The 27,784-nt window shown below is 38.2% G+C and overlaps 1 protein-coding gene across 1 annotated transcript; it reads right to left on the bottom strand.

Annotated features, from left to right (window-relative positions):
• Window positions 1-27,543, bottom strand: rasgef1bb (RasGEF domain family, member 1Bb). Its single transcript, XM_056466207.1, has 14 exons — window positions 27,244-27,543; window positions 22,747-22,936; window positions 22,516-22,638; window positions 19,334-19,471; window positions 18,763-18,984; window positions 10,366-10,440; window positions 10,157-10,249; window positions 7,533-7,635; window positions 7,317-7,396; window positions 4,925-5,020; window positions 4,739-4,834; window positions 4,531-4,654; window positions 2,657-2,729; window positions 1-428 (listed from the first exon to the last, which is right to left on the bottom strand). The coding sequence occupies exons 2-14, from the start codon at window positions 22,927-22,929 to the stop codon at window positions 407-409; spliced, it is 1,428 nt and encodes a 475-aa protein (XP_056322182.1). The 5' UTR covers window positions 22,930-22,936; window positions 27,244-27,543; the 3' UTR covers window positions 1-406.
• Window positions 27,544-27,784: the final 241 nt, after the last annotated feature.

Below are 27,784 nucleotides of genomic sequence, written 5' to 3'. Positions count from 1 at the left end.
TTATTTCAGAGATACTTTACCGAGAAACATGTACACAGGTCACACAAAAACTATAATACACATAAAAATATCTCTTAATATTGCAACAAATATGTTCAGTACACAATCTATTACCACTTACCAAAAGCAAAAACGAAACATGATGTAATAATAGAACAGGTCAGCCAGCGACATGCTCTCAATTCACCCAGAAGGTCTATATAGCATGATTATAACACATTTCATGAAGGTACGTGAGGTAAATGAGATGAATATGATTCCGTTAGCATATTGTTACTGTCACGATGAGAATCCAGCCTCAATTTCAGCACAGATGGAAAAAAACAAGTGTAATGATAATAAAAGTCCTTCAAAGTCTTCAGTGCCATCAGTCCTGGTTTCAGGACACAATCCCAAAGTTCACCTTTCACATTCGACTCAGAGATGACCTGCAGAAAAGAGAAACAGATGACATTTAGTCTTGAACATTTACATAGACTACAGAAAGGTCACTTTTGTTACATGTGAGCTTGCTTATAATGTTCAGGATAAGGCCTAAAGTACTGTAATTGTAATGTAAAATCAATGAAAAGTGACAAATTCAAACTATAGTCTTAAATACATCAACATATCTATATAGTTTATGATCTCAAATACACTTTATAATTAAAGTCATTCTAATAAGCTGATCTGTTCGCATAAAGCTGGCCACTGCAGAGGTTGTGCAAACATATCCAAATCGCTGAGATCAGATGCTTTTTGAACTGCTGTTCTGACATCTGGGGTGTGTTTCCAAAAACCATCATTAGCTAACTAAGCTCGCAAGTTCCGTCGTTACAAATATAGTTTGTTGATTTGGCATTTCCCAAATCTATCGTTCATAGTGCACTTTGAAAACATTTAAGCCATTTTGAACACAGCCGTGGCTCATGACGATAGGTGACCTATCATTTAAAAGCGGAATTTACGTTACGTCTTCAAAGCTTGTGAAAACAAAAATATATAGCATATTATGGTTTTAATTTATAGTAGGTTATTAATTAAAAAATGTATCTGTACTGTAGGCCAATATGACCTATGGGCCTGTTGGTTAGAGCATTTCTGCAGTGGTTTGAATGTGTCAAATTGTAAAAGTAGACTTTAAAAAACAATTTGCTAATAAAATAAAAAATATATTTTATATGATTTATATAGGCTATGAGATTAGAATATGTGTTAGCTAAGTGATTTTAAATAGAATATTCTCAATAATATTTGTAAAGGAAACATATATAGGTCCTATTAATATTAATATGGAAAACGAGTGCATATTTTTACCAAAACTAATATTGTTTTTTTTTAAATGCTTGTGCGTGTAAAGCAATATAATTTGCACAAAAAATGATGGGGTTTTTCTCTAAAGTTGTTACTCCACCCCGTTTTGAGCATCATTATAAATGTTTTAAGTTTTAAATAACGTGGTTAAAACGGTGGATCTGCGACAGAGAAACTACGGTTTTGGCAAACACTTGTCACTACGTTCTTTTCCCAAACGATGCATCGTACTATGATAGTTCAGCCGTGAGTTATGTCGTTGTTTGGGAAATGTACCCCTGGATGTAAACTGGTACAGCAACATTCTTCTGTCTGCAGTTCACTTAATGGCCACTGGTGTCGCTAATAACAATGATTTTATTTTCTACATTACAGCTTTTTAAAAAAATAACAATGGAAGTCTTGTGGCTTGTTCCAATGAGTAGTACGGTTTGATACAGTACAGTGTGGTAAGCATTTATTTCCGTTTCCACTGCCAGTAGAACCAAAGTATGAATATAGCAAACAGTACCTACCATATAACTTTTTGGGACCCTTTCATAAGGGTATTTAGCACAACAGTATAGTAATGCTAATACTACTTACAGGGAATCATTGCAGGTGCATACAATATATTTTTAAATAACCAAAACACAACACTGTATTATTACAATGAGATCACAAAGCAATGAACTACACTCAAACAATGACTTAAAAAGCATAAACAGAATCTGCTGTATGTCCTCTATTGCTGCTTATGGGGTAATTGGCATGCTAAGTGTAAAGGACTGTGCACATAGCGACGATTTTAGCTCATGCATATCAACATTTAATGCCTCATGACTAAACAAAGGGCTAAAACCACCAGATGTAAAAGTGTCATTTTTATGTGTTCAACACGACCAAAAAAATGTTGTCAAGAGAAAGTTGTTATGGAGAGGAACTGCAAATGAAAAAGGATTTGATGCTGTGAGTGTCAGAAGCATACAGTTACACAGCGCCACCTTGTGGTATTTCTGTGTTTCATTAAACACCATCTAACTTCAGGGAGTGATTTTACACATTCACTCAGCTCATCGAAAATGACCACGACTTGGGATTGAATGCCATAAAATGTTTCTAAAAACAAAAATCGTCCTGGTGTGGACGAGCCTTAAACCTGTGGAAAGACTAGCACACCTTTCTTCCTTTATGAGCAAGAATGATGTCGATAGCAACTTCTTGTCATTCTACCAAGTAAGCAGAGGAAACGTAAGCCTGATCAGGTTGACCTACACCGAATCGTACTATACTATACTATACTAAACTGTACCATAGCTATACTAGTTCACACTGTAAGTAGAAATGAGGCATAAAACAAAGGTTTTCAGAAAAGAGTTCAGACCTGAGGGAACGGCGAGTGTCTCTCTCCAGGTTGTTTTCGGGGCCTTCACTCTCATATGATGCTAGCTGAAGCTCTGTAATGAAAAAAAAAACATTTCCACAAATTCAATTAATTCATCCAAATTGACTGCAGACATTTTCAAAAAAGAAATAGCTGGCATCGGTTTTATTTTCCTTCTGAATTGTGATTAGCTGTCACAATGTCTGAAAACCTACATTTGAATTTATTTTTAAAACTGTGTGAGTATTCATAAAATGCTTTGTAAATTTTTTGCAGTTTCTTTTCTTGTTTTCCTTTTTGTTAAGTGAAGTTTACATAAAATGTGGATTTGTCAATTACATTTGACAAATCGATTTTGTCAATCATTTCATTTTCAATTTAGGCACATTTGTTTTCTATAATGAATTTTTTTTATCTGGTTTTAATTTAGAAAATGTAATTGTTTTATTTAAAATTGGCAGAAAATACCTTCCAAATCTTGAAATTGCTTCCTTTTATGATGTTCATTACATTCAAATGCCACAAAAGACCATCTATTCTCCACATACTGACAATGACCAAACATGTGATTGATATTAGAGGTGTAACGCATCACAAATCTCACGGTTTGGATCACATAATGATTTTTTTAGTCACCGATCGGACCATTTTTCAGATCATTTGCTTTCTATTTTTTACAAAAACAGTACCGCAAGACTCTTTTGGTTTTAACAAACAGAACTTAGAACCTGTAATTTTATTTAAAAAAAAAATGAGAAAATAATCAGCTGAATAAAAATAAATTGTAAAATACTGTGAAAAATTCACTGTTACTGTTGCTGATAACACTAAATGTAGAAATCTAACATTATAATTTGTACAACCCATATTTATTTTTAGTCTTATTTTAAATAAATGATTCAGTTATTCACTCATAAAACTTCATGTTTCATTGCTAGATTGATCATTTTTGAAGAACTATTCAGTGGCATATTTTGATGGCTGGTTGTCGCTACCTATTAGTGAAATAATGTAATTGTTGCCTAAAACTTAAATTTTTGAGTGTCATTTAATGCATATGATGGTGATTTTAATCTTTACCATAAACATCAGTGGTTATATCTAAACTATAAACTGTTATCCCAGTACATCTGTTTTATTTGACTGTAACTTCATAACTAACTCAAAAGACTAAAGACTGAATCTTATTCTTGATTTTTGTGTTTTCAGATTTGGATGCAGCGGTTGGAAGGATTAACAAACATATGGAAATCACCATCATTTATAATTTGTTGCGTGGGTGTTGAGATCCTGATCTTTTAATGAATAATCGTGCAGCTTACACTGAATTCATTGATGCAGGCTAAGCTAGTAGTGACAGAAAACACCTTTAATAACCGAAGAAACCCACCACATCCCGAATAACCTACCACAACTTCTTCCATCATCATATTTTACAGGAAAGCCTCAATGCTTTCATGCATATGATTTGAATGATGCAAGAGGCGATCTCTCTGCGATCATTACAAATTTAGTATTAATCTACCAGTAAAAAAATTAATCCAGAGGTCACATGTGATGATCCGTTACACCCCTAATTGATATGTAAAAAGAAAATGCACCAATAAACACAAAGATGTACAATAAAATTCAAATTTGGCATCTACATCCAACGCACTCATTTGGTTTCGCTCATCAGCCACTTTATTTGAGTTTGTCCACTTCTTATTACTACTTTGTCACACTTTGAGCTGTTGCAAAAGCAATATAGTGTATGATGAAGAAAGACGAAAAGGTCTCAATAGAATCCAATCACACATTTTTACAGGAGATAATACTGAATTCATGCTAATCCCAGATGAAAACAGTGAAAATAGGAAAAAGTGAGTGCTCACCATCTTCACTGAACACTGGTGCGCTGATGAGATACTGCAGTGTTTTTCTGTCTCTCTCGAAGGGACAGATCACCTGCCTCCACGACAGAAACTCGCTCACTTGCTTTGCCAGCTCCCAAAATTTCTGTAACATGAGTAAGTTGAAAATCATTATCAATATTATCATTATTGTTATAAAAGAAAGTACCTAAAGCTTGTTCCAGCTTACCTCGAAATTGATGTGGCCGTTAGATAATCTATTAGCACAACCTTCATTAAGGAAGTAGATATCTTTAATGAACAAGCTGAAGAATGGGATAACAATCTGAAAGACAAGATTGAATACTAATTAAAAATGCTATTTAAATGTATTACTTTAAGTTAAAAATAGTAAAAAAAAATTTCTCAATGTTACCATTTCTTGGCTTGTGTGTGCTGTACTAGACCTCTGAGTTGCTCCACGCAGGGCTGTGCGGTAACTGTAGAAGTTGCTAGATGGGTCCATTTGGTGCTACGAATTTAAGAAATAAATCAACTGTAAAGATGCACAAAATCTGTACAATTTGAAAGCAATTATACACCTTTTTTTGAAGTTACAACAAAGTACAGAAATTCTTGCACATTCAAGTTACAAAAATCGTCACCTAATATTACATTAAACGGATTCTATTATGCCTCTAAAGTCTCAGTGTTCTCCAGAATGTGTTTCTAAAAATTCTCCTCGAAATGTCAGGGATGTTGTAAATGCCCATTCACATGAACAAAATACTAATAAATAAAGTAGTAATAAAGTGCTAGTGTTATTGAACCACACTACAGTGGGTACTTGAATTAATCTATTGAGGTAATTCTATTGTTGCATTTCTAATACAACAAGCAATAAAAGCAAATGACCCAACGCTGTTTAGGTTAGTATATTTATTATACTACAATACAAAGTGTTTTGCTGTTTTATAATAGCAAAGTGTTAAAAATACTATAGTAACTACTATAATATATCAATTATAATACATGTAAGTGTGGTTTAAAATACTGTAGTATTTACTATAAATGACTATAGTTTTAATTCCTGTAGGCATTTTGGGTTTAAAGCAAAAATATTATTTTCTAAGGTCTCTTTAAATGCAGATGAGCTGCTACACCCCACCCCCTTTTCAGAAGAGGGTGGGGCCTTTGCAGCCTGTGACTTCACTACTCTGGGAACATCAAGCAAAACACCTGCATGCGTTTTAAACAAGCGGCAACCTTCCACTCTCCCTGCAATTCACTGAAATTCCGCTAGTCCTGGCTCCATAATAGAGCAGATTTCTTATGACCCCACTGTTAGAATGGCCAACTTTACAGCAAAAAAAAAGTATTTACAGACGGGTACAAAGAAAGACTTTGTTTCATATAGCTAATATTACCCTTCATGACAACTGTGAGGGGGGGAATTTTTCTATAACTCATCCGTTTTGTTTATATGAAGTCTGCATAATTAAGGGTGTGGCCACTTGTGTGACAGCTAGGTCTCACTGGTTGCCATCAATTCATCTCAGCTGATTCTGGCTGATTAGCCGCTGAATTCGACATATACATTGTATTTTTGTTTTGTTTTATGTGGCTTTACACAGTCAGCTGCCTTTTGGAATTATTTCCAACAATTATCAGATAATATAGCATGCTGTGTGCGCTTAATTGTGCTCACAAACCATTCAAGTAGCCTACATTTCCCAGGTGAGTGAAATGATATACTTATATACCATCTCTATAAATGTATTTGTTTTATTTACGATAAATTATCATTTACAATTATCTTTAGACCTGTAATGCACAACAGAATCTGACATGTTGATTAGCTGTAGGCTCTAGAACAGTCATGTGAAGCACTGTCATATAGTGTTATGCCTGCATTTCATATTTAGCCATGCATTTACTAACACAGACTATATTTGAAGTGTTTGGAAGTAATTCGCATTTTCCTCCTCTAGAAAAACATCATAAAAACAACGTTTAGTGGCTCAATGTATTACAACAGTGTTTTTAAAAGACTAAACACTTTATTGATATAGTATTCAACCAAACACATATGGTCTGAACACAAACGAGTTGCAGGTAATTGAAGTATTTCTCCCAAAGAAAAGCCTGTCAAAGCAAAATGCTAGCAGGCGTCTATAGCTTCGCTCAGCCTATAGCCTCTTTGCCCTTGTTTGGTATCCCCAGGTCTGTGCGATGACGTGAACAAAATGGCAACGGTTGGCCACACCTACTTATAGCTTTATTTGAGCTCTTCAGAAACCTATGAGTGATTTCATGGATGCTACGTCCATATCTTTTACAGTCTATGGTTTTAAAGCCATCTCTGTTTGAATTAATGATCCAAAAGTTCACAAAATCTTCATATGTTTCAAGACTGGATCAATCTGTATTTGAGGAAAATCTATTGAATTATTCAGTAACAAATACATTTTTAATGGTTGCCTGATTCCACCTATTGGTGTAAAACAATTTATTCGCAGCAATCTTTGTTTGAAAGATCCAGTTGCTTTTAAAAAGGGCATTTTGATTACTGATGTGGGCATCATTCATTATTCTACTGTTATCTCAGTGCTAGTGATGATGTTAACAGAAATAGTAATACTGACATAGAATATAGAAAATGAGTGACTTTGTTCTTTGTAACTTTGCAGACTTTTTCATCCACAAACAGCAACATCACATGCTAAAGAAAGAGTAAAAAGCTTAATATGACCCCTTTAAATTAGATGGTCTGAGAGGTTTTGACTCCATAATATATCTTTCCCTCTTCCTCGTAAAAGCTTTCTTACCACCAGGATGTCAAACTTGTCTGTGTTGACTTTCCCCCAGGTTTTCTTCAGTCTGGATACTGGGTTCATGTTCATTCCAGCTAGAAAGTGAAATAATGTTAATGTATTACTATTATTATATAACACAACAAAACTCATTTCTAACATTTTATAAAAAATCTAACATTATTTTTGTGAAATAAGTCATCATAACATTATAATTCATCATGTACTCACTAATGATGGCCATTAACGAGTTGAAGTTGCCGATGTTGAAGCATTCCTGTGCCACATCTATGAAGAACTCCAGCACTCTTGCCCTGTGTTTCTTTTTCACCGGCTGAAGACAAACCAGCAGAGGGCAGAACAGTGTCAATGATTGCAGATCAAACACAACTGTAGCTATAGAAAACATTAAGAGACCACTGAAAAAACTCTCAGTTCCTCTGGATTTATTAAGCATGGGTTTAAATAAAACGTTAATATTTGTTTTACTCTATAAAGGTCATTTAGCAGCTTTTTTCTATTAGAAAATGAGTACTGGTCAACATAAATGCTTTCATCAGGGTTGTTCCATCAAATCCTGATATCATGTCTATCATTAAAACATTGGCATTTTTTGTCCAAAAATTCACAGAATCAAAGCACCTTATTTTGTTATTTTATGTAAACAATTGCTCTAAATTACAAATTTCACTAAACTTTAAATCATAAATCCACTGGTCTCTTAATATTTTCCATAGTGGTACAAACATTCTCACAGGGGTCATTAAAGAAGATACATGCTTTTTAGAGGAAATCGTGGTTCTTATTCAAACTTTTTCAGCACTTTACAAGTGTAAATTACATTTTCACATACATATACATACTTAATCACATTATATCAGATGCTATTTGCTGGTTAATTCGAAAAATAATAGTATCAGTTTTCAACCACGTTCCTGGAGGACCACCAGCTCTGCACATTTTCCATGTCTCCATAACCAAACACACCTGACTGAGATCATTAGCAGAGTCTGAAGGACCTGTAATGGGTGTGACAGACAACGGAGACATCCAAAACATGCAGTTTTGGTGGGCTTCCAGGAACGTGGTTGAGAAACACTGTAGTATAGTATAGCAGTGTTTCTAAACCCACACAGTCCAAAGACATGCTATAGGTGAATTGGATTAACTAAATTGTCCATATTGTATGAGTGTGAATGAGTGTGTATGGGCGTTTCCCAGTGATGGGTTGCAACTGGAAGGATAAGTTGGTGGATCATTCTGCAGTGGCAACCCATGATTAATAAATGGACTAAGCCGAATAGAAAATGAATGAATGAATGTTTCTCAATCACATTCCTAGAGGCCCACCAGCACTGCATGTCTCCCTAAGTCTGTTACACAAATTACAGGTCTTTTGGTCTCTGGTAATGAGCTGACAATCTGAATCAGGTGTGTTTGGTTAAGGAGACATGGAATATGTGCAGAGCTGGTTGTCCACTAGGAACATGGTTGAGAAACACTTTCTAAAAAAAGCAAAACAATAACATTTCCAAGCAGTTTCAAGCACTTTGGCGAAATTTTAAGCACTTTTCAAACATTAAAAACCAGCATTTCCAAGAATTTCCAGCAACCATACAAACCCTGTTCATAAAATGCAAGTTAAAGGTGCATTAGGTGATCTGACACAATGCTAACCTGTTAGCATACATCTCTGAAACACAGTCCCTCCCCTGCCGTCCAAAGCCACGCCTTATGTGTTGAGCTAAAGCTAAAGCTTGGCCAGCGGAGTGCAGGAATGCGTCACAGGTCATCATTGTTAAAAAAGGACCCAATGTGAATATAAAAGCAACTTCACCTCAGTAAAGCAGGCTAGGCAGAAAAGCGCTACTTATTGATGTTTTGTTAAACTAAATAAAAAATCTACATTATCGATGCGGTAAAAGGACCTTATGAAACTGAAAACAGTCACTTCAATCTATCGCCAGAAGATTTCAGAGGCTGAACAACACTTCTGTGCATTTAACCCATTCATAACAACACAATCTACATCAGCTTTGCGTGAAGCTAAGAGTTTTAAAACATAACATTACCTGTCTAAGAGAAATACTTCAGCCATGGTGTCCATCCTCCAGCATGCAAAAGTAACTCCAATATTGATTTGGGATTTTAAAATGTTTTGATTAAGCATGTTTTTACTGCTCACTCTCGCGTTCTCTCTCTCGAACGCGCAGCACGTGTATGCACAAACGGCGGATCTGCGTAAAAACAGGTGCGCAGTTGCTCAAATCTGCTGACAGACAGTTTATGCTACTTATCGGAATTATGGGAAATGTCGGCCAGACACTATTTTAATTGGATAAATATTTTTTAGTCTTTTGCCTTACCCAGAATATAAAAATACATATAAATACATTTAGATCATTTAATTTAATCATTACTATTGGAATGTAAAGAGACTTTCAACCAGCACAACAAAAAAGTTTCTGAAGACAATCACCTACTGCACCTTTAATGGCTACTTTAAGAGGCGCAAAACAGAATTATTATGCATGGCTTCTTACACTTTGAGGTCTTATAAATCACACAGGAACATGGCTTCATCAAAAAAAAATATTCTTTGATGTCCTACTAAAAAAAAATCATCAAAAACATCTTGGATTTCCTGAAGGTGAGCAAATTAAAAAACTTTTTTTTTCAGGTGAACTCTTCCTTCAACGAGTTTCGCTTCAGGATGCAGATTTTACATTGTAAATCAAGCATTATATATGTGACGGAGTGGTTGCACAGCCTTTGACGACAACAACAAAAGATAAGATTTATGCCTGCTGGCACTATTTGGGTTTGTACCCAAAATAGATGAAAGGTGTGCTCACCATGCAAATTTCTGTGGCTGTCAGGTAGCTCAGTCTGTTGAACCATTCGACATAAGCCTCCAGGTTACTTGCTTTTCTTTTACTGAAGAAACTCTAAAGAACAAAAAAGTTCAACTGTCACTGAAATAGTCAGACTAACTTCTTATCTGTGCCCATTCTATTTACAGTGTACTTGTGTGATCTTTATATAGAGATGTATGACCGCTTACCTTATGGTTATCTGAGGGTCTTTTCTGGGCAAACGCTCGAACAAATTCTTCAGGGCCAATGTAGCTGAGTCGCTCCTGGAAAACATGACAGCAGTTTAAAAACTGAATCCAAAATGTACAGAAATGATGATGAAATATTACGATACGATAACTAATCTGAAAAGCCTGACCGGTGTGTGTGTGTGTGTGTGTGTGTTATTTATCGTCTACAATAATACTGTGATTTTTGTTTTAATAGTGTGACAGCTAATATTACAGTTTGCCAATCATTTTGGGGAAAAAAATCCCAAAAAAACTAACAAAAATAGTTTGGTATGGGTTTTTGTTTTTATTAGCTTTAATGTAATTACATAATAGAAACGAGAGTACTGTTTTTGTGAATATATATGTGTCGTGAATATAATATAATATTTTGTGAATATAAGTCCAATCACAAAAGTGATACTGAGTGAATGCTAAAGGCCGCCTGATTGATCATTTTTGCAGATAAATCAGACCTGTAAATCAGAGTTTAAACAATGAGTTATTGACTTGATGTTAAGTCTAAAAAATAAAGACATGCATTTTTGCTGTGAAGACAAAGCAAGCACTTTCCCAGCAAGCACTAATGCCGGATCCAGATATTTATTGTGGAAATTCTTATTAACTCTTAATATTATTTTAGATCCAGCTGGTCACTCTGATGCATATTTTTATCAGCAAAGTTGCTTACTTACAGTTAGTGGTGGGAGAACTAAGTAATTAGTTTTAGTTACTTCATAATATTATATTAATGTCTATATCTTACAATAATGACAACGCGGTGGCGCAATAGGTAGTGCTGTCGCCTCACAGCAAGAAGGTTGCTGGTTCGACCCTTGGCTGGGTCAGTTGGCGTTTCTGTGTGGAGTTTGCATGTTCTACCAGTGTTCGCATGGGTTCTCCGGTTTCCCCCACAGTCCAAAGACATGCGCTATTGGTGGATTGGGTAGGCTAAATTGTCCGTAGTGTATGAGTGTGTATGGATGTTTCCCAGAGATGGGTTGCAGCAGGAGAGGCATCCGCTGCGCTAAACATGTGCTGGATAAGTTGGCGGTTCATTCCACTGTGGCGACCCCAGATTAATAAAGGGACTAAGCCGAAAAGAAAATGAATGAATGAATGTTAATATAATTTAACACATTATTATGATTCAGAATTTTATTTGTGTTATCTATTAGTTATCTATTAGTAAAGGCAAAGCTCACCCAAAAATGTATATACTGAGGACATTTTTTTCATGCTCAGAAGGTCCAAACCTGTATAAACCTCTTTGTCCTGCTAAACAAAAAGGAAGCTATTTGAAAGTATGTCAGTAACTGAACAGGTCTCACCACCCGTTTACTCCCATAGTATTTATCATAACTATGGCAGTAAATGGGTGTTGAGATCTGTCTGGCTATTGACATTCTTCCAGATATCTTGCTTTTTTCAGGAGAACACATTTACATGGGTTTGAAACAACCTGAGGATGAACTATCCCTTTAATTGGTTATTGACTAGTACAGTCTAAATGGTATTAGTGGTATTGGTAAACATCCAATATCGGTCGAAAACAGTTTCACAAACAAAATGTTAACTAGAGCTGGACAATACATCGTTTGAGAATCGATATCGCAATGTGTATTCGTAATAGCCACATTGAAGGAAAAGATTATTTTCCTAAATCATTTTTACAATAACAATCATTTTGTTTAACATTTGATTGTTCAATTTCTGTACTTGAATATGATTTAACTCCACAGAAAAATCATATGGTGCTGATTATTTACCTTTTGTTCTTGCTCTGTGATATTTATATATTCTTGTAATTTATTATATTTTATGCAGACGCACTGCATAGAAAAGACTTGATCATCTCAGTTGATCTAAATGAATGAAATATTTCCAAATAGAGCGATTCAAATCATCGGGTGAAATAATATTCATATTGCAATAAATATCGCAGCAAAACTAAATTTAACAATTTTTCCAATATCTTGCAACCCTAATGTCAACAGTAAGTTAATGAGTTTTAGTCAAATATTATCCGTTTTTTCCTGTTTTGGCTAAATAAAAAATAAAGTTAGAATTTTTTTTGTGCGCACAAAAGAACATTTGCTTGATAAAATTACGATTGAATGTGTTTTTTAAGATGTTTTTTGGTATTTTTATGCACTTTGAATGAGTTGGAACCAGTGTTGTCTATGGTGGATGAGAGAGCTCTCAGTATTCATCTAAAATATCTTAATTTGTGTTCCAAAGACAAATGAAAGCAATATGAGGATGAGTAATTAATATCATAATTACCATTTTGATAAAACTAACCCTTTAATCATATAACTAATGTTTTGTTCCTTGGTCATGGTTTTTAACGAATCATTTGTGTCAACAATTTAATGACCTCATCATATCATTTGCTTTGATTCTAAATGAATCAGTGATTTTTGAACCATCATTTCACTGAATGATTCAATCAATTAGTTCAGATTTCCTTCTTTTAATCTCATTATATCTCAATGTTTATCCATGACAGAACTAAATCAGCACAAAAACACACCATTGTAAATTGTAATCATTAAAAAAATGTGTATATATATTTTATATATTTTCAATATATATTTTATAAATACACATAAAGTTAAAGTCAGAATTATTGGCCCCATTTAAAAAATTTTTAATGTTTCCTAAATGGTTTTTAACAGAGAAAGGAAATTTTTTTTTTCTTCTGGAGAAAGTCTTATTTGTTTTATTTCGGCTAAAATAGAAATAGTTTTACATTTTTTAAAAAACTTTTTGGTCAATATTATTAGCCCCTTTAAGCTATATATTTTTTGATAGTCCACAGAACAAACCATTGTTACACAATAAGTTGTCTAATTACCCTAACCTGCCTAGTTAACCTAATTAACCTAGGTAAGCCTTTAAATGTCACTTTAAGCTGTATAGACGTGTCTTGAAAAACATCTAGTCAAATATTATTGTCACGGATTGGCCAGGCTCTTCCACCAACATCACGCACCGAGCACCTTCACCTGAGTATTAACCACGCACAGCTGCACCCAATCACTTCCATTCACTATATAAGCACACACCTCACTTCACTCATTGTCCGGTCTCGTTCCTACGAAGCGGACTCTGAGTGAACCACTTCCTAGGTTTCACTCCCCTACGATCTCAGCAAATATACTTACCTTATCTCTGTTTTCATTCCAGTCTGTCCAGTGTTCCAGTTGTCCTGTCAACGTTGTGTGTCTCGTCAGTCTGTCTTCCCCGCAAGTCCTCTGGTGTGTGCATTCGGTCATCCTTCTGTGTCTGTCATCCCATCTGGCAAAGAGAATCATCAGTTCATCCAAACTCCATTTCAACTCTCAATCATTATCCAAATTACTCTGCTGTTGTAATAAACCTCATTTATACTTACTCCCCTTGTTTGTCCGTCTGCTTCCGTAACAGAAGACCGGACCAAAACTACCAACAGCATGAGCACTCACGATCCCCTTCAGGAGTTGGTGGATTCATTGAAGAGAGTGCTACTACCATCTGCTCCACTTCCCGAAGCACCACCAGCACCGAGCACTTCTTCACCGTCCACCCACTCATCCAGTCCCATGGCTCGACCAGCGCCCTACTCTGGCGGGGCGGAGGAGTGCAATGGATTTCTCCTACAATGTTCTCTGGTATTCACTATGCAACCCGAGTTATACCCTACAGATCGGTCCAAAATCGCATTCATCATCTCCCTTCTCTCTGGGTCGGCTCTTCGGTGGGCTGAAACCATCTGGCAACAGTCTGGGCCGGTAACAAATTCCATTCAGTCATTCACCCAATATTTCAAGGAGGTTTTTGGTCGCGCGGATGCCGAAGTAGCAGCTGGAGAACAGTTATACCATCTCAAACAGGGAGCCATGTCCACTCAGGATTATGCTCTCAGGTTCCGAACTCTGGCTGCTGCTAGCGGGTGGAATGAGCGATCTCTCCTCACAACCTACCGGCTCGGACTAGAGCCCAGCCTCCGGTTACAGCTAGCCGCCCTCGACGACACAATGGGATTGGAGAAGTTCATCCAACACTCTCTGCGCTGTTCCGATCGTCTGAGGGTCTACCAGCATGATCCTCCACCGGTATCCCAAGCACTCCTCCGTTCGCCAGAGCCAGCCGTCCCTCCAGAACTAGAACCCATGATCATAGAATCTGGTAGACTCACAATCACCGAGCGACAGAGGAGGCTGACCCGGGGTCTGTGCATGTACTGTGGTGCCAAAGGACATGTCAGGCTGGACTGTCCCATTCGTCCAGCACGCTCTGTGGTGAGTTTGTTCAGTTCTCCCATTGAAAAGATGCATCCTCTCACCACTAATGTCCAGTTAACTACCCCTTCTGTCTCAGTTTCAGTCACAGCCCTCATCGACTCCGGGTCAGCAGGAAATTTCATCTCGCACGCCCTCTGTCGCCGACTACAGCTTAACACCGAAGCCTCGACGCACGTCTACCAGATTCAGCCCATAACCAACGATATCCATTCTCAGGCACGTATCCATCGAAAATGTGAACCCGTCAATCTCCAAGTAGGACTGCTCCACAAAGAGGAGATTCAATTTCTGGTTCTGGAGGGTGCATCGATGGATATCATCTTAGGGCGCCCGTGGCTGGTGAAGCACGATCCCATCCTCTCTTGGGGCACAGGAGAGATTAAGAGATGGGGAGAAGAATGCAGATCCAGCTGTTTTCCCGATCTACCCTTACCCATTCAACGACCCCTTACCGTCTACGTCACGTCTGTCGAAAGTCCTGTCGAGAAAATATCCATTCAGATCCCGAAGATCTACTCCTCATACGAGGATGTGTTTTGCCCCAAGAGAGCTTCCCAGCTACCTCCACATCGGCCATGGGACTGCGCCATAGACCTGCTTCCAGATGCTCCTATGCCCAGAGGTAGGATCTACCCGTTGTCCCTTCCGGAGACCAAGGCAATGGAGGAGTACATCCATGAGGCTCTGAGTCAGGGGTATATCCGTCCATCCACGTCACCTGCTGCCTCAAGTTTCTTCTTCGTGGCTAAGAAGGATGGAGGGCTGCGGCCATGTATCGATTACAGAACCCTAAATCAAGGTACAGTCAAGTTCCGGTATCCCCTTCCTCTCGTCCCTGCGGCCCTGGAACAACTCAGATCTGCCAAAATTTTCACCAAGTTGGACCTCCGCAGCGCCTATAACCTGGTGAGAATACGTGAGGGGGACGAGTGGAAAACTGGGTTTGTGACCCCTACTGGACACTACGAGTACCTGGTCATGCCCTATGGTCTGGTTAACGCCCCCTCCGTATTCCAAAACTTCATCCACGAAGTTCTCCGGGAGTTCCTCCATCTCTTCGTCATCGTATACATAGATGATATCCTGATTTACTCCCGGAGTGAGGCCGAACATCGCCACCACGTTGCGGAGGTCCTGAAAACCCTCAGGAAACACCGCCTGTACCTCAAGGCTGAAAAATGCTCCTTCCATTCACCATCTGTTCAGTTCTTGGGGTACATCATCGATCAAAGAGGGGTTCGTATGGACGAGGGGAAGGTCACTTCCGTCATCTCCTGGCCCGAACCAAAGACCATAAAGGAACTCCAACGTTTCCTAGGATTTGCGAATTTCTACCGACGTTTCATCCAGAATTATAGTCTTATCACCGCTCCGCTCACCAACCTGTTGAGAAATAAACCCAAAGCACTACCCTGGCCTCCCGAAGCCGCCGCAGCCTTCCAAAACCTAAAAGAATCCTTCACTCAAGCCCCACTGCTGACTCATCCTGATCCTGACTTGCCGTTTGTGGTCGAAGTGGATGCATCGACCACCGGAGTGGGAGCCATCCTGTCCCAGTACCACGGTACTCCTTCATTACTCCATCCATGTGCCTATTTCTCCCGGAAGCTCAGCCCGGCGGAAAGGAACTATGACATCGGAAATCGAGAGCTTCTGGCCATCAAGCTCGCCCTGGAGGAGTGGCGACACTGGTTGGAGGGGGCCAAACATTCGTTCCAGGTGATCACAGATCATAAAAATCTTCAATACCTAAAAGATGCTAAAAGACTCTGTCCTCGTCAGGCCCGTTGGTCATTGTTCTTCTCCAGGTTTCAATTCTCTATCTCCTATCGACCAGGTTCAAAGAATATCAGAGCAGACGCACTTTCCAGAATTCACGACCAGCATGAAATTATTGAGACACCGGCCAAGATCCTTCCCGATCAGATCACTATCTGTCCCATCCAATGGTCCGCTCCTACAGTAAACGCCACTCCAGAATCCAGAACTCCGCCGGGCTGTCCCCCCAATCGACGCTTCATCCCTGAAAACCAACGGGTAGATCTCATTCATTCCAGCCATACATCTCTGGGCACAGGACATCCTGGGGCCAACAACACCCTCTCGCTGCTATCCCAACGCTTTTGGTGGCCGAACATGGCGAGGGATGTGAGAAGGTACGTCCAAGGCTGCAGAGAATGTGCTATGTCGAAGAGTCCTCGCCATCTACCTGCTGGTAAACTCCATCCCTTGCCCATCCCAAACCGCCCCTGGTCACACCTAGGAGTTGACTTCATGACAGACCTCCCATTGTCTGAAGGTAACACCTGCATTCTAGTCATCATAGATCGATTCTCTAAATTCTGTCGTTTGATTCCTTTGAAAGGTCTACCCACAGCCCTAGAGACCGCCGAAAACCTGTTCAACCACGTCTTTCGAAATTTTGGGTTACCAGAGGACATAGTCTCGGACCGAGGACCCCAATTCATATCCAGACTATGGAAAGCATTCTTCAGACTCCTAGGTGTGACCGTAAGCCTCTCGTCTGGCTATCACCCCCAAACCAACGGCCAGACAGAGAGGAAAATTCAGGAAGTGGGGCGGTTCCTCCGGACCTTCTGTCACGGTCACCAAAACTCCTGGAGCCAGTTTCTGGGCTGGGCGGAATACGCCCAGAATTCCCTGCGGCAACCTACCACCGGACTCACGCCATTCCAGTGCATCTTAGGGTTCCAACCTCCACTCTTCCCCTGGGATGGCGCACCATCTGATGTCCCCGCAGTGGATTACTGGTTCCGGGAGAGCGAGAGAGTCTGGGACGATGCTCATCACCATCTCCAGAGGGCAGTACGCAGAGCCAAGGAGGTATCTGATAAGAGGAGGATTCCAGGCCCCATCTATACTCCAGGACAGAAGGTCTGGCTCTCCACCAGAGATATCCGTTTGCGACTGCCCTCCCGAAAATTAAGTCCCAGATTTGTTGGTCCCTTCACCATCCTGGAACAGGTCAACCCCGTCACATACAAGTTACAGTTACCACCACAGTACAGAATCCACCCCACATTCCACGTGTCCCTCCTAAAACCCTTTCACGATCCTCTAATTCCCTCCACAGAGCCTGGCCATGAAGAGGAACCTCCTCCCCCACTGATGTTAGAAGAAGGGGCCATCTACCAGGTCAAGGACATCCTACGGTCCCGGCGTCGTGGTGGTCAGCTTGAATATCTCGTCGACTGGGAAGGATACGGCCCAGAAGAAAGGTCATGGGTCCCCAGATCCGATATATTAGATCCCGCACTTATGGAAGAGTTCCACTCCAATCACCCAGAATTTCCAGCACCTCGAGGACGAGGTAGACCACCACGACGTCGGAGGTTCAGGCCCTCAGGAGCGGGCCCTGGGGAGGGGGGTAATGTCACGGATTGGCCAGGCTCTTCCACCAACATCACGCACCGAGCACCTTCACCTGAGTATTAACCACGCACAGCTGCACCCAATCACTTCCATTCACTATATAAGCACACACCTCACTTCACTCATTGTCCGGTCTCGTTCCTACGAAGCGGACTCTGAGTGAACCACTTCCTAGGTTTCACTCCCCTACGATCTCAGCAAATATACTTACCTTATCTCTGTTTTCATTCCAGTCTGTCCAGTGTTCCAGTTGTCCTGTCAACGTTGTGTGTCTCGTCAGTCTGTCTTCCCCGCAAGTCCTCTGGTGTGTGCATTCGGTCATCCTTCTGTGTCTGTCATCCCATCTGGCAAAGAGAATCATCAGTTCATCCAAACTCCATTTCAACTCTCAATCATTATCCAAATTACTCTGCTGTTGTAATAAACCTCATTTATACTTACTCCCCTTGTTTGTCCGTCTGCTTCCGTAACAATTATTGACTGCCATCATGGCAAAGATAGAGTAAATCAGTTATTAGAAATGAGTTATAAACACTATTATGTTTACAAATCTGTTTTACAAAGATCTTCTCTCTGTTAAACTGAAATTGGGGAAAAATAAACAGGGGGACTAATAATTCTGGCTTCAACTGTATATAAAGTTAACATTTTCATCAGTTCTGATCAAATCTAAATGAAGTTCATCCTCACTCACCATCTCAATGTGTGTCAGCTGCTGGGCAAAAATGAAAGGGTCGTCGCACAGGTTTAAAACGCAATCGTCTCTGCGCACTAACTGCTGCTTTGACTTGAGGGCGACCGGTCGGTCAATGGCGGCAGCAGCGCTGGTTGTGGCCAGAGACTCTTCATACTGTCCAAGGGTAGTCAGCTTGCGTAAAAGTCGCTGAATGAGTCGCTGCATGGCCCTCCGTGAAAGCTGGTCAAAAACAACAAGAGTATTTCCAGTGTCAGCATTATAATATCCGCTAACATTTGTGCCCAAAAATAACATTTGGTAACCGCAAGCTGTGTTGTTGATATCCCAGCTTGTGCGAAAAGGAAAATACGTCAAAGGCGTTTGGAGCCAAAAGGCCTACATGCAAATCTGATATGATGCAAAAGCATTTGCATTTGGCTCCAAATCCATGTCATGTCATTTTCTGTTTTTTTTTTAAATAGTCATATGCCATTATTCATTTATTCATGATTTTAATCAAGACAAACAATAACCTGATGCAGTCATAATATTATGGCTAGATTATAAGGGTGACGTCATATCTGCTGACCTCATCACCGAAGGCAAGGCGATGGGTCATTTCTTTGAGGCTGCGCATCATCCGCTCATCCCTGAAGTCGTACGGAAAGGTCTCTGTCCATTCTGTTAGCAGCTGCACGATTTTCGGTGCGATTTCCCGTATTCTTTTCTGTTGAGTAAGCAGGACAATTAATGAATCATGTACAGTCAGCTGGTAATAGCTATAAAATACATTCAAGAGTTCACACTTAGCTGCTTATTAATTATAAAGCTTGTTTGGCATGCTGTCCCAAGAGAGAGCCCTGAGCTCATAAGATCCTCGAGCACGGGGCTCCCTCCCGTTTGCAAGGCGAGAGGGGAGTTTGAGCTCAGGTAGATCTCGAGAACTCCCCTGTGTAGTAGCTAATGAACAGATAGTGATTGCTTTTAAGATATAACTGCTTACTAGGAGCATGTCTGTGGTGTCGATTTAGTCAATTAACTTGTATGTTTTGGACGGTGGAAGGAAACAGGGAAACCCGGGGGAAACCCACATGAGCACAGGGAGAACGTGTAAACCCCGCAAAGAAACGCTGACTGGCTTGGTAAGGAATAGAACCAGTGACGTTCTTGCTGTGAGGCAATAGTGCTAACCACTGGGCCACCGTGTGACCCATCTCGGGAAAAAGGAGGAGTAGGGGTGGAAGGGGGGATTCTTCAAAATGAAGATGGCTGTCATATGGAACTTAGGGTATTTATAGTGGCTTAGAAATCATCTGATTGGTGAATAATGAAGCATTCATAAACACGTGATCCTCTCGAAATTAGTTTATAAATAAACTTCACTTATTGCAATCTGTCATCATGCAGCAGAGTTTATTTCAAGAAAACACACATGTGGAGGTGTGTATGTCACTGTACTGTTGGATGACATCATGGTATATAATGTGGAATGGTAGAAATTAGTCAATTGGTAGACACTGAGCTTATCGTTTACAAGCAGGGCTGGGCCGATCTGGCCCTTAAGATTGAGCTCTAGTCATGTTCAAGTCATGTTGGAAAGATCGTATTTAAAAGTTGTGAAAATCATATAATTATGAGAGAAATGTGATACTGTGGTTAAGTAACTAATAGGGCAATTGCATAACATTTTATAAAAACAAAACTTTTTATGCAATTTGGCTGTTTATTTATGACACCAACATTTTTGGGGGCATTTTATGTACAAAAATGAAAATGTATTGTTTAATTAGCCTACTACAGACTCAAGATACAGCATATTTAAACAGTAAAAAGCAACACTACACCAGACACACAATTATTATTAATAATTTAGATACTGAGCTTATTTTTTTATTTTAAACAAAAGTACCATCAGCATCTGGCTCCTACCAAACTTATTTAAACACACTTTCCTTGGTGACACTTTAAAATAATGGTCCATTAGATAATGTTAGTTAATGTATTTACTAACATGAACAAACAATTAATAATACGCCTGGTCAGTACCTGCATGGGAGACCACATGGGAAAGCTAGGTTGCTGCCGGAAGTGGTGTTAGTGAGGCCAGGAGGGAATGCTCAACCTGCGGTCTGTGTGGGTCCTAATGCCCCAGTATATTGATGGGGATTTCTATACTGCTCAGTGAGCACCGTCTTTCGGATAAAATGCTAAACCGAGGTCCTGACTCTCTGTGGTCATTAAAAATCCCAGGATGTCCTTTGAAAAAGAGTAGGGGTTTAACCTTCGCATCCTGACCAAATTTCCCCACTGGCCTCTGTCCATCATGGCCTCCTAACCATCCCCATATCATAATTGGCTTCATCACTCTGTCTCCTCTTCACCAACCAGCTGGTGTGTGGTGTGTGCGGTCTGGCGCAATATGGCTGCCGTCGTGTCATGCTGCACACTAGTGGTGGGTGAGGAGATTCCCCCCATTGTGTAAAGCACTTTGAGTGTCTAGAAAAGCGCTATATAAATGTAAGGAATGATTATTATTGTTATTAAAACATTTACTACAGTATTTATTCATCTTTGTTAATGTTATTTAAGTTTAATAACGTTAGTTCATGTTAACTCACAGTGTACTAATGTTAACAAGCACAACTTTGGATTTTAACATTAAATAATGGACTATTATTCTAAAGTGTTACCCTTTCCTTTTAGCACAAGCACAAAACTCAATTTTACTTTTCATATTGTGCACAAGATGGAGAGCTTGTTTTTTCATGCAGCAGTTAATAAATCTGAAGGCTGATAAGTATCAATCATGAAATATGACTTCTGGGAATCAACTGAACTGCCTATTATTATTGTTTAATGCAAAGACCATTTTAAGACCATGATGAAGGCCAATTTAATGGCCAATTTAAAACCTTAAATGTTATTGTAAGAAAGGTAATTAAACCATATTAATAAATAAACAGAGTTAAGAAATAAATGTTTCTTAAACTTTTATTGAAATATTTTGTTAGTGATTGGGTGGGTGTTAGCCCAATTGGGTATAGGTTTACATGGACATAAGAAAATGAAGACCTGTTTAAAATGATTTAAGACCTACAACACAATATTTCAGTGGATTTAAGACTTTTTAAGGCCTAAAATGTGGTTTTTGAAATGTAAGACATGTTAAGACCCTGCAGACACCCGCTAATATGAAAAAAAAACACAGCTCTTATAAATAATGCATACAATTTAATAACGTTATCAATAATATGTCAAAGTCTAGCACACCTCATATCATGAGGAAGCCATTGACAAATGTTACATTAACATTAATGTTACATTCATTTGAAACCCTGAAATCTTCATATACATGCTAATGGGAGTAATTTAGTTTTTTGATGTGACGTTTCAATTCTGTTTGTTGGCAATTTGGCATATTAACAGTGACAAATCATGAATCAATTCTGCCACAGGAGTGTATATCTAATATTTCTGTCATGGTTCAAATGTGAAAACAATCATATCAATGATGTATGATGATTCCTTGGAATCTTTTAGTTAAAGTGTTACATAACGCAAAGCTGTTTTTGCACTGATGCCAGACTTACTCATTTGTTATGAATAATCTTATCTTTCCGTCTGCATCCATCAAGCACCTTTTATTTGTGATGTTTATTTAATTTGCTGGATCCAAATACAGACATTACCACATGGTTAAAAATACATTCTTTGTTTCATTCCAGGAAAGATACTATTATGATGTCATAAAGCCCATTTTAAGGCACAAACCTTATCCATTTGTGGGTCTCCAACCCTGTGATGGTCCACACCGAGGAAACAAACCCGAGACATGAGCTCAAACGGGTTCAGAAAGAGCCGGGAGCTTAGCAAGAAAGTGAAAATGTAGGATCTCTGTGAAAAGGACAAAACGATCTCAAGCGTCAGTCAAGTTTTGACATTTACTGTCCAGCCAGAGATTATAGTAATTATCGTAGGGAAGCATAAAGGCTGTATACTTACGTCAGGGTAATAGTCTACTGTAGGGACCAAGAGCTGTATGAGGGCTTCCAGAGAGCCAGAAACAAGCTTATTATCACGATAGTGCAAACCCCCATAGTTCTCCTCCACAGGCTGCCGGTGACTGTGGCTGCTGCTGTAAGCACTTGGATTGAATTTGCTTGAATATGGAGTTGTTTGCGGCATGTTGGACCTGAGGACAAAAAACATTAGTCATTAGGTATGAAACATGCATGGCAGCATCTCTGCGAAATAAGGTGTGAAATGAACACCCACCACCAGATGAATGCGGACACATGCACGCAGTCTGTATTTTGCTAATGTGATGGATAAAAACCCTTATATTCTTCCAGCAAGATCGAAGAACAAACCGGTGATGTAACTTCAAACTAAATCAGGCCAAAATAAAGTTTGTTTTCAAGAATTTTTAACTTATTTTTTAGCATTGCCATTTACTTTTGGCTTATTTTGATGTAAACCCTGATTGTTAACAGAATAATGCTCAGATTTTGTCATCTTCTTTTTGCCCTTGAATGATGAAAAATAGAACTTAGCTTGAAGTATATCAGGGCCTTAGAGCTGTGTGATTAGTCAAAATTAAATCCCAAATGCGATTGAGCAAAGCTACAATTGTTAAGCACATGTTTGTTCTGTGATTACTAGTAAATGTCCTCCGATGGCTAGAGGGCACTCTCGCATGGAATTGCCAAACATCCATGAAGAAGACACTCAGGGAATCCACTTAGTGTTGCATTATAAACAGATTTATCTGCTTTTATTGATTCAGTGTGAATAATAATAACACGAATACAGAATTATCTCACAGGAGGATTTATTTCAAATATTTACCTGAATTTATAAAGCAAGATTGGAGGAAAAACATGTTAGAATATTTAATATTCACTAAGAAGCTGCTACAAGTGATGCAGACAGCTGTCGCTATCACAGAGTGATTATCTGAGTGTCATTTTTTATGTCAGTGAACTATGAAAATTGTCTTCGATTAATCGCCTAGTTCTATCTCTAATTGATTCAATTTGACAAGAAATTGTGTTTAGAAGCAACAATAAAATTGAAGAATTTTTAAAATAACTTGTTATGTAAACATTTCCACCAACACAGACATAGAAAAAAAAACCTTATTGTATATCTCATAAGGATGCACAATTTACTAAATACTGGCTGCTATATCAGTATCGGCCGATATGTTTATTTTAATATCCTTGTTATATTATTGACCTGATATATTAAAGGTCCCATAAAATTAAAACGTTTTTTAGATGTTAGTATCAATATTGTTAGTTTTTAGGATATCTATAAACTAGTGTGCTCCAAAACAGTGACAAAATTCCACCTAAATGGATCAACAATTTTACTTACGTCGTGACCAATCAAATGCTCTCTAGTATCTGACATGCCCCATTCCCTTCAAGACGCTTCACATTTGATGTGCTTGACCTCAACCACTCTCACTGGCAGAGCAGTGATAAAGCAAAATGTTATTGGCTGTTTTTTTAAAGAGGGGGAGCTACACTATGTCCCACCCTCTCTTCGATTTACGGTTAAGATTACATCAAACATGAAATAAAATGCACATTTCAAAGCACTTAAGGGTACCTTTAAAGCAACAGAATACGCATATTTTATAAGAGTTTTTGCTAGATGAAATACGAGATTTCAGCAAACAAAACCAATTCATCATAAAAAGCAATATCTAGATGTTTACCAGTAGCTTTCATGTTTTAGTTTTAAAATCAAAGCAGGTATCCGCTGGATTTACTTGTCTTTTGTTTTTGTAATCATGGTTGAGTAACTTACATCAGTATATTTATTGGACAATATCGGATTTCAGTTTTCCAGATGTAAACAGTTATCAGTTATTGCCAAAATTTCCATATTGTTGCAGTCCTAGCATCCTGGAAAATACCTTAGATTTTTATCATCATCTAAAACATGCTTTGATTATTCAAAAGCAACTTATGTAATGGACCTAGATCAAGCAAGCACATGTACAAAACATTTGGACTGGTGCCAAATTAAAAAAGTACTTGTATCACATTTCCCACAAGTCACTAGTAAATACAGCTATATAAATACAGCCAAAATATGATATTGTTTTAAATAAACTTTTCAAATGAAACATATAGCTGTCTGTTTAAAATTACAAAAAAAAAAAAAAAATGACAGTAATACATTCATTAACTCTATTTTCTGTTTAATGTTTTTTCATTTTTAACCAATTCTAACTGGGGCTTACAAACAGCCAGCAAGATAATGCTACTGACTAGTTTAACTAAATCACATTAAACCATTTTATGTTGTGGGTAATGATGATACTAGTTTCTTTCATTTTGTGAGGTACTGTATATCAGCATGAAGCAGCATCTCTGACAAAAAAAATGACTTGATGTCGTTCATTCATTCAATGGATTGTTATTTACTTTTGCTGTGATGACAGGTTGTCCAGCTCTCATTCCATAAAACTCCTCATCAGAAAAGTTATGAAAGGAAAAATAATGTGCATGCATAAATCATTTATAATAAATGCAGCAAACTGTCAGTTTCGGTTTAATAATGATTTAAAGGCACAAATACACTCACTCAGGCAAAGTTGTAATGACACAATATACCAGCCAAAGTGAATGGTAGCATAAAAAGTAAAATTCCCTGCTCTACAATCTCTAAATCCCCTGCATACTAGGTGTACTTCTAACTCTAAACACTGTTATTGGATTAGAAAGAGTCCTGTGGTCAAGCAGGTTTAATGGCAGGAGTCTTTTCTTGAACCACTGATCTCCTTCACAGAGTTCTACATTTACAATGAATCATACACTTAAAATATAGGGGGAAACGTTAATTTAAAACACCTCAAGCATAAGTAAAACGCTCTGACATATTATTCGTTCAAAGTAAATGGTCCAAATTCTAAAAGGACTAAAAAAACACCTCATTTGACTGGCAACAACGTTTCTATGACAACAGTGACTCACTGACCAACCACTTTACGTGTGAATCTGCCCTGTTGAACAAATCTTGTGCTTTTCCTTGTTGCTTATTCATCAACCATTAAAGGAACAGTTCAGCCAGAAATTATAACCCTGTCATCATTTACTCATCCTCATGTCACTTTGTGTTACATTAAAAGAGAAGTCAGCTAGAATGACAACCTTAGTTCACTTTCATTTGGTGGAAAAAAAAGATTAAATGAAAGTGAATGCTGACTGAGGAAGACAGTAATATTCAAAATGTATAATTTCTTTAGAAAGAAATTATACACGCTCTTAAAAATTAAGCCTCCAGTGGTTTTATGTGAGAGGTGTTATAGAAAAAACATTTTGCTTTCCTTGGAGAGGAATGAAGTGATATTAATATTATTTACTAGGGTGAAAAATATTTATTTAAAAAAACTTTTTACACCATGATGGACCTTTTCTGCAATGGAATGTTGATATTAAAGGTTCCTCAAGGACACAAATGCCAGTAATAGTGCTCTATTGATCTTGATGTAAATTAGGAAACAAGTAATGCTGATAATTTTTTTTATGTCCTTTTCAATCCAAAATATTGGTTCTTTACATATGATAAATGTTTAAACCCTAATTAAAAACAAACAGTTTATTAGTGAAACACTGTAAAACATCATTTTGTGAAACTTATTTTGACGAAAGATGCCAGAAAGAACCATAAAAAAAATCTGTTTTTAAAGTAATGCCATAGAAGAACATGTTTTGGTTCCCCAAAGAACTTTTTAGTAAAAACTTCAATTAACCATTTCTTCATACTTTGTAGAACATTTAAAACATCTTAAAGGATCATTTTCCACTGTAAAGAACATTTCATATAATCAATATGTTGGGTGTTAAAATGTCATCCATGATAACAGTAAAGAACCTTGGATAGTATGTTGGGATACATTACTGTTTTACACGTTGACACGTCTCTAGAGAAGCATCGTAAACAACGTTATTGCAAACTTCTCAGCTCACATTAAGTAAGAAATAACTGAAGAAACGGGAGAATTTACAGAACAAATACACAAAATAGCCTTAGTTCATGAAAACCGGAGTTAGGAGATGGTAAACAGACGGTGAAGTCAGAGTAATTACACGAATCTACCCTTCACTAACTACTACTGACTCATCAGACCAGACTGAAAATCACAGATGGTCAATGTGAAATCACTCTTACACATGTATGAGCAACACAAGCGAAACGAAAACAAGTTTAGACAGACAAAACAGTCTGAATATAAAAGCATAAAACCTTCTGACACCTGAATATTGTTTCGAAGCAATCGTTGAATTAAATAAGAATATACATTTAGTATAAATGTCTTTTTAAGCAATCTGAATAAGACTTTTGGAACCTGTGTTGTTTTGACTGCATAATAACACATTCATAAACTATACACAACAGCTGTTATGCACGAATATTAAACTGACACGGTCATATATAAACTTTTTGTGAAAGACAGTGATTTAAAGCTCGCTGTAAACTTACCACTCGATCAAAACAGTGAGTTTAAGAGAAAGCTGAGATATGGATATCCAAAGAAGTCCAACAAAAAGCGTCCAAATCGCGTGCGCAGCACAGATCAAGTTGCTTTCTTACAATGAAAGGTCGCTGATAGTCTTCTTATCTTTTCTTTCTGCGTGCGACACAAATAATCAATTCATTGTTGTTGTAGCGCAAGCGGATACTTTGTGATGACCGACGGTCTCCATTGTGTGTGTAATAATCCAGATTGTGAACATGAGAAACTAATATCGCATTCCTGACACCGAAAGCATTAAAGAAGGGAAAACCGGAAAATGCGGTTTCGCCCACAACGTAGGACTAACCAATCAGAGACAAGAAGCAACAAATTGAAATCTCCGAGTGATCTTATTGGTCAAAGCGATGTCCATCAACTCCCCAAGACGCGCGCAAACCGCTGACAAACACAAACAGACGGTTGTTTTGAAGGTTCAAGTTTGCTGAGGCTGTCCGTACACACCCTTCATTTGTTTTTGTTTTAAAATACACAGCAGTGTTGGTTCAT

Source organism: Danio aesculapii, chromosome 10, assembly GCF_903798145.1.
Source record: "Danio aesculapii chromosome 10, fDanAes4.1, whole genome shotgun sequence".
NCBI lineage: Eukaryota > Metazoa > Chordata > Actinopteri > Cypriniformes > Danionidae > Danio > Danio aesculapii.
The sequence above is the reverse complement of the archived record's forward strand: the minus strand, read 5'-3'. Positions and strand labels throughout refer to the sequence as shown.

Bases quoted from the DNA above. Each gene is read 5' to 3' on its own strand.
- rasgef1bb (XM_056466207.1), bottom strand. From the start codon at position 22,929: ATGCCGCAAACAACTCCATATTCAAGCAAATTCAATCCAAGTGCTTAC. The intron at 10,441-18,762 runs GTGAGTGAGGAT...CATGTTTTCCAG, and splicing joins AGCTGACACACATTGAGATG to GAGCGACTCAGCTACATTGG. The intron at 7,636-10,156 runs GTGAGCACACCT...GTTTGTCTTCAG, and splicing joins CAGCCACAGAAATTTGCATG to CCGGTGAAAAAGAAACACAG.